The 7,989-nt window shown below is 34.0% G+C and overlaps 1 protein-coding gene across 2 annotated transcripts in view; it reads right to left on the bottom strand.

The window, feature by feature from the left end:
• Positions 1–2,560: 2,560 nt before the first annotated feature.
• The window catches only part of LOC137654605 (probable G-protein coupled receptor CG31760), a 1,168,850-nt gene continuing 1,163,421 nt past the window's right edge, over positions 2,561–7,989 (bottom strand). For both annotated transcript variants that reach the window (XM_068388385.1, XM_068388387.1), the window contains exons 17-18: positions 7,424–7,567; positions 2,561–4,012 (exon numbers count right to left, since the gene is read on the bottom strand). In XM_068388385.1, the coding sequence (XP_068244486.1) occupies positions 3,752–4,012; positions 7,424–7,567 (405 nt within the window). In that variant the 3' untranslated portion in view covers positions 2,561–3,751. The remainder of the gene's footprint in view (positions 4,013–7,423; positions 7,568–7,989) is intronic.

Below are 7,989 nucleotides of genomic sequence, written 5' to 3'. Positions count from 1 at the left end.
CCCTGAAGAATATCCATTTTTACACGTAGGATTTTCTTCAGAAAAAAACGGAGAAACTATACCCAGAAAATACAACGCCCAACTACGACATTTATCGGAAAAGGAAATCAATTGGGGCTCAGGAGTAAAATGCAGTTGGTTGCGATTTCCGAAAGGCAGTTTATCCTTACTTCTCCAAAAACTAAAATGACAAAATATTTTACATTTTTGGCTTACGGCAATTTCGAAATTTCTATGCATTACATGGTTTACCTTCTTACAACAAAGAAATCTTTAAATATTAAATCTTTTTATTCATCTTCCAACTTCTGCGTGAAACTTCCATGCCGCATTGACTACATATCTATAAACCAGCTTTTGCTCTGCAGGGCCAGTTTAGCTATCTCGAATTACTAAAATACTCTTCTACATGCCTTATATCCTGCCTGACTTGGTCCCTTCAAAAAATTCAAAATCAAATTTTCCACCTCGAGACTTGTGCAGATCTTTCAATTTCCCATTAGCCGCCGCTTCCACGTATGCGGATACATGTACTGTACATATTTGAAGACCAAATCATTAGAAGCTGGTAGTTACTGGACCAAAAAGCAATGAGATCCACTTCATTACAAGTTCTGCGGAAATATCCCTACAGAGCCTATTAGTGACTCCTATATAATGGATCATTGCTGTACTATAAACAACTAGCTACTTCATTTTGATCTTTAAATACATTCACAAAATACTTTTCTTTTGTCTGAAACCAATGCACCATTGGCGATGAATGAGAAATGTTATATTTCCAAATGTGCTAGCGATGATTGGAAAAAATGCTTCCAAACTTACAGCAGGAGTTCTGAATTGATTGGAAGTTGATGGCAACTTTTCAGAGAAAGACAAAATACTGTACTCTAAAAAAATATTTTCTTGTCAATATTCTCTAAGAAGCATACCTGTTTATCTCATGAACCACCATTACAATTTCTCTAACAATTATCACACTCAAATTGTACATCAACCAAATCAGATCGAAATCGGTAACTATATCAAACCAATAAAGCAAGATTATTACAACTCAATCTAGAGCTTAAGACAAAAGAGTAAACGGAAAATTAAAGATGCCTTTACAAATTTATGCTAACTAACTTATTGGGTTCACTAATAAAAATACTTAGTTCTGCACAAGCACACACATAAACAAAAGCAGACAGACATACATTTATATATAGTTAAGTTCGCAATGGCTAACAGCCTTGACACCGAGTTGGTCTAGACAAGAACAAAATATATACTTCTTTTATTCCGCTGATGACAGTGTTAATCCCAAACGCACTTGCTGGCTTAGTCAACCGAAGAATCCCTTGATGGTTAGCTAATATTAGCAGTATGTTTCTATAAACTTATCTTATGCAATACGTAATAGATCCTCCTGTTTATTATCAAATAGCACCTTCTAAAACAAAAATTTTCTTATACTTAAAAAAATCCTGTTATATCTGCTCATCAAATTACACAAAAACCTTAAAAATTCAACATTTTACATACAAATGTTAAGAACTTCAGAAGTTACAAACAAAAAATTAAATAATTTTAGGTGCTACTTTCCGATGAAAAATCTTATATTTCAAAAGAAAGTCCTGTGGAGCCATGTCTAAAGATAAAAATTACATAATAATAGGTATAATTAGGCTATTGGAAAATGGTAATAACAAAGTTATTCCCAGACAATGACCCGATATCCAGAGAGCTACAAACTTATAACATAAAATCTAATCAATTTTATACCATATCAAAGGTATAAAGTCAATATTGAACAGCTTAACGTTACTACAAAACAAAACTAAACAAATAAAAAAAAAAATGAGAGACAATCTCGTAGCATTCAATATATAATGTTTATTATAACTCACCATGAAATTTCTCTCAGATTAAGAGCACATCATATAAATTTTGCAATAACTAACAGTGTTACACACAACTAGTATTGAATGTATCATGATACCTAAGGAGGGGAATTAATCTGACAGTAAATTTACGGTGAAAAAAAAAAAAAGACTACCATGCGATCGCTGATTTTTCTTTCGCTTAGTTTTCAACCGTAAGAATGGAAGCACACAAGAAGCTCTTTTAATAGGGATATATCAAAATCGAGTTTCCTATGGCAATTACAATACTCCGTTACGAAGAAGATTTAATGATAGAAAGGGTTAGCGAGATGTTAAATTACCTCTGAATATTCAAAACCCTCCATGTTAGTACGTTATTTGTTATAAAAGACCCTTACATATTTTCCACAATAAAACACTTTTTTTTCACTAAGATAGTTGTACTATATTCTGAAATATATTCCTATTTCAAAAGACTCTGACATTAGAAGTGCCATCCAAGAGTTCAATACTGCTGTTTAGTTCAAAGGAAAAAAGGTAGATTGACCAAGGAAAATTATTTCTTATCAACGGGTTCTACCTTACCTTAAAACACTTCACTTAGCAACTCGGAGACTATTATATATATATATATATATATATATATATATATATATATATATATATATATATATATATATATATATATATATATATATATATATATATATATATCAATGGTTGTAGAAATCATTAAAATATTAGATAAATTTTTTCATATCATGTCAACAATAGATGCTACAATTTGCACACAGATAAGCATGACCGTTCTAAAACAGTTGTCAAAATTTAACTTCATCCCTTTCCTGAAAATTTCCTTAAGACTAATAAAATACATAATGTTATCTTGGATTCATTTGTCCAATTAGCAACAAACAAAACCCATAAAATCATACTTGACGAAAGGAGCAAATTATCAATGAGTCAATCTTTTGGTTTTAAATATATTGCCATTTATAATTTTTAAGGCTTCAGGACCACAAAATCAGCATTTCGTCAATGATCACCACAAAACTGCTTCAAACGGCAGGAAAGGCATATGTAAAAATTCAGTAATTTCATTTAAGGCCATTGTCAAAATTTTGATAATATGTTAGTACCAGTGCATGACTTGTACAGCTTTTGTAAAAAGCTCTTAGAATATAGTCCATCTATATTCCATTCTATTAAAAAATCAGAATCTAAGCACAAATATGTTCAAATGTAAATATCATTTTCTTGCCTTTTTAGAAAAATAATAAAATCTATCCATTTCTGCCTATCAACTTCACGCATTTTTTCTCTAATTCTTTGTAAACTTCAGTAGGTTCTCAGTTTTCTTTCTTATGGTCATAGAAATAATACTGCAACGGCTGAATTGAATAAAAAATGAAACCTTTACATTTTTTTTATTTTATATTGTGATATAAGTCTGCAGCAGACCAAGTTATTGAAAGCATCCAATCCACACACTTCATAGCTACAGACAGTTCCCTAATAACTATATTATACTAATTCAATAAACAATAACTGATTTAACTCTCAGATATCGAAATTCACAAATCCAACAATTATGCGTTGCTTCTTCTCATTCGAATACTGATGATTTATATATTCAACGCAAATACCTTCTCATAAACTTATCTAAAAGATCTTTTCAGTTTATGAAAAAAAAAATTATCATTTTTCTGAAAGCACATCATCATTATTTCCTTTTTGGCCATCCTCAACTAATTTCAATTAAAAATAAATCTACTTTACCCAAAAGATATCTATATCACTTCATTAAACATTTATTCATCTCTAAAAAACTTAGAGGAATCTTACACATGTCTTCACAACCATACCTCTTCACTCTGAGCAACTAGTCATACTCTCTCCGAGGCCAGCTCAGCCGCAGGGGAAAGCCTAACCGATGAGTTCTCGTTTCCCCCGCTGCAATCCATTTTGGCAGCAGCAGAGGCTGGATGGTTGGTGTTGGTCTTACCCCCGGGGGATTGGGCACTGCTCATCACAGAGTTCTTCTCGCTGAAGTAACCACCTGGTTTAGGCTTCAGGTGGCGATTGTGCATTTCCATATGTACGATCTTCATGAACTCCATCTGAGCAGCCAGTTTCTGGATCTCCTCCTTTTGTTGTTAGAAGAGAGGAGACAAATTGCATAAATAAATTAATGATGAATAAGAAAGATATATTTGATTTAACAAGAGCATATGGTCCAGTCGAACTTTTAATAAGTAACAGTCGAGGAACATAAGTTAAGAGGACAATGGCGATGCTTTATTGACTAACCTTGGTCTAATGAAAGGTATTACGTCAGTACTAAAATGGGCATAAAATATCAGTTGCAAAAAACACAATACTGAAATTTCATACTTAATGCTTGTAATTTATAAAGTTCCGTGGAATGAAAGCTCTACATTTAGGTGAATAAATGCATTTAACTATTGTATGAAGATAAATGGTTCGAGTCCACAGTTATTTATAGAATATTGAACATCGCTTTGCTGGGACATACTAGTCAGAGGGTTTAATCCACAAAATCACCTCGATTATTCATTTTAAAGTACCATTTTTTTTATTATTAAAGGTAGAGGTGACCATAAGCATTTTTTTCTTTCTTTTTTGGCAGGAGCCAATATAATTACTCCCTGCGACGGCTATTATGGACGAATCTGACATTGGGCGAAAAACTAATAATCAGTCACAGTAAAATGTCCGGTAATGAAACTTTCTGCATGTTTTTTAATATAGGGAATCCAGCTCCGATATTCTTTTCTGGAAGGTGTACATGTATGAACGCTTATATCTGCATTTGATGTTATTTCATATGAAAAATACATTTTACGTAAACTGAATAATGATACGTATTCACTGCACATAGTGATTGCAACAACTATTTTTTTTTCATATCTTATGTAAACTGATATTAAGTCCTGTGAATATTCATCTTCACGCCTTATGATCATTTATCAATTGTATTTTCACTTATCGTTATATATGATTTATTTCAACTACCTTTCTTAATATTCTATCTGTTCACCAATACGCTTGCCTGTCCAATATGACCAGCCATAAGAAACCTTCCTTTTACCCTTGAAATGGCTAAGTCTCTTGTCACCCCTTGACTATATTCCCAACATCCTTTCCTCGTGCACTTATTTTATTCATCACCCTTTCGATGCTCATGACGTCAAGCCAGTACGACTTCCACAGTGCTGTCTTTGATGTCCATATAAAGTATATTATATTTTTTCTATTTCCTTAAGCATCATATTCCAAGATGAATTATTCCCAAATCCTAACTGTAAATTGTTCATTAGATCTTATATATATATTTTAATTTTATTTCTCTGTTTAATTCTAAGTCTGTGTCAATTTAGGAATTTTAACGTCCACTACGCCCATCCTCTTCCATTTTTTTCTTCATGCATTGTTGCCTACGCCAGACAGCTTGGTTTTATTCGTAGGTAGATTACTCCGTGTATTCTTTATGGGCACCTATCTAGACGTCTATTTCTAGAAAGAGATTAATCCAGATTTTTGGATCCAATATGGCACCTCATGTTTTATGTAGAAGTCAGACAGATGTACGTCAATCAGATGATGAGGCGCCACGTTTCACTTTGATCATTAAACAGCTGATCAAGACTGACATAGATGGAAAACTACTCCTCAGCAATAAAACAGAAACTGTCCACAACAATATAGGATTTGATACATCAGGACTGCAACCATGCAACCGCAGAGGCACATACGTGCATCAGTCTGCATCTTGCTCAAGTATCATCTCAGGGACATTAAGTATTTATTCTAACTGTTGGCATTGACAAAGCCGTTCTTGGAAATGCTTTCTTCCAACAATCTGGCCTAACAAGAGCTCTGGATAGGTCTTGTTAGTGGCGAATATTACCGATACATTCCAGGGCACAGCATTGAAGTACAGCTTGATCCATCAAATTTGCTGGCTCTACATCTGTTCCATGTACCAACGGATTTTGACAAAGCATCTCAGTTCCTCGAATTTAGGGAAAAAAACAGTATGGACTTCGTGGAATAATACACAAAACTTAGCTGAGACCATGCTCAGAGTGACTGAAGACCCTGAGTCCTTCAGTTTAGAACTTTATTTCTTGACATGATTCACATTGAGACGTTTCTGACCTCATATACAGTGAATTCTACATATGCATTTGGCATATATATGTACAAAAATCTGTAAATGTAGCCAGGAACCATCTGTTTTCTAACGGTAGCCAATCATTGGACAGCATATTACCTACCCAAGCTACCCTCTTTCAGAACATGAAGAGATCACTGTTACAGGCAAGTTTTGTGTCGAAGCATTCAAGCGCATGCCATGAAATACTCCCAACTTTTGATAAATGGGGATGGGAATATGACAAGCAGAGGAACAAATGGCTCCCTTTCTGGACAACTCGTGCTGATGGTCTCTTGTATTTCACTGTGGGTGCATTAAAGCATGCAGAGGAAACTGTAGATGTAGTAGTACTAGAGTTTGATGTACGACATTCGGCAAATGTAAAGGTGGTTTTTTGAAGTGATGACAAAGACGCAAATTAGTGAGCAACCATCTACAGGATAAACATGATCCTGAGATCCAGTACTTTGAGTGAAGGAATTAAGAAAATTGTACTTGTGTATTTACTAATGTTTACAAGCAGACGTTGATGCAGATTCTTATTTATTTTTTCAAGTGAACTAGGTACCCAATTGTCTGCTCAATGGATACAACAGCGTTTTTATTACAGATACATTGTACTTATTTATCACATCTATAGAATTCTATATAGTACATATAGGTATGATCACGTGTCTTTTTCAGTCACTATAATTGCAAAAATAATAGAAATATAAGGTTAATGTTTATACGTAGATTTGTTTAAATTTTGAAATATACAGTAATAACCTTGAAAACTAACGTTTTGTATAAGCTATAGTTCTCAAAATATAAACTGAAATGGATTCACCATTCATCAGAACTGATTAAAAGAGTTCTTACATATCATTCTAGGACTGTTGGATACCGGCCATTTTGAATTTGGCCAATATGGTCGCCACAGAAGAAGTGAAGCTTGCCTCCTGCAAAAATTCATAACTACCTGTGGTTCAAAAATGGAGCTTTTGGAATGATTTGGGCAGTTAAATTATTAAGCTCCCTGTCTTTATCAGCCCAACTCTTCCCCCGTATATTTTGTGGGCATAACTCACCCTTCGATTCATTCAGTATTTCCTTCCCTTTACAATAAACTAATTAAATTTATTTGAATCTATTTTCGCGCCACTTAAAACAATCCGTCTCCCCCATCATGTAGGCCCACCCTTCTTATGTAGTAGCCAGGTTCATATATGAACTGTATTGCATTACAAAATTTAGCCCAGACACATATAAAGGAACTGTTTTGAATGTTCCCCCAAGCATGTGCATCCTAGGAAATACATCCGTAATTGCCAAGCAAATCAAAATTAGTTTTTAGTCATCATACATTTTATTAAGGTTATGAGCTTAGTGAATTTACCTTCAGTTCCTCGTTTTCCTGGTAGAGATCTGCTGGCTCGTCATTCATTACGCCCAGGCCATTGAGAGAGAAACTGGCAGTGACTCCTTTGGCACGGGCGCGATTGTCGTACTGATCACCAGTCCCTTTAATGATGCGATAAAACTGGAAAGACAAACAACAGAATAAAGTTTTCAATGAACATTCCGTTTTTTCAATATTCATTTATCCTTATTACAGATAACATATTGAGTATCTTTCTATGAAAAATATATACTGCACAAAGATGATTTACAATGAATGCTTTATCTACGGTAAGCAGCTCTTCTAGGAGAACGACACTAAAAAATCAGACCATTGTTCTCTAGTCTTAGGTAGTGCCATAGCCTCTCTACCATGGTCTTCCACTGTCTTGGGTTAGAGTTCCACCTAATTTCTCTTCTTTTTTTGTTAATTTTGTATATAGTTTATATAGGAAATATTTATTTTAATGTTGTTACTGTTCTTAAAATATTTTATTTTCCCTTGTTTCCTTTCCTTACTGGGCTATTTTCCCTGTTAGGGTCCCTGGGCTTATAGCATCCTGC

The sequence above is a fragment of the Palaemon carinicauda genome, chromosome 15 (genome assembly GCF_036898095.1).
Source record: "Palaemon carinicauda isolate YSFRI2023 chromosome 15, ASM3689809v2, whole genome shotgun sequence".
In the NCBI taxonomy this organism is placed as follows: Eukaryota; Metazoa; Arthropoda; class Malacostraca; order Decapoda; family Palaemonidae; genus Palaemon; species Palaemon carinicauda.
Note: the sequence above shows the minus strand (reverse complement) of the source record. Positions and strands in the feature narration are given on the sequence as shown.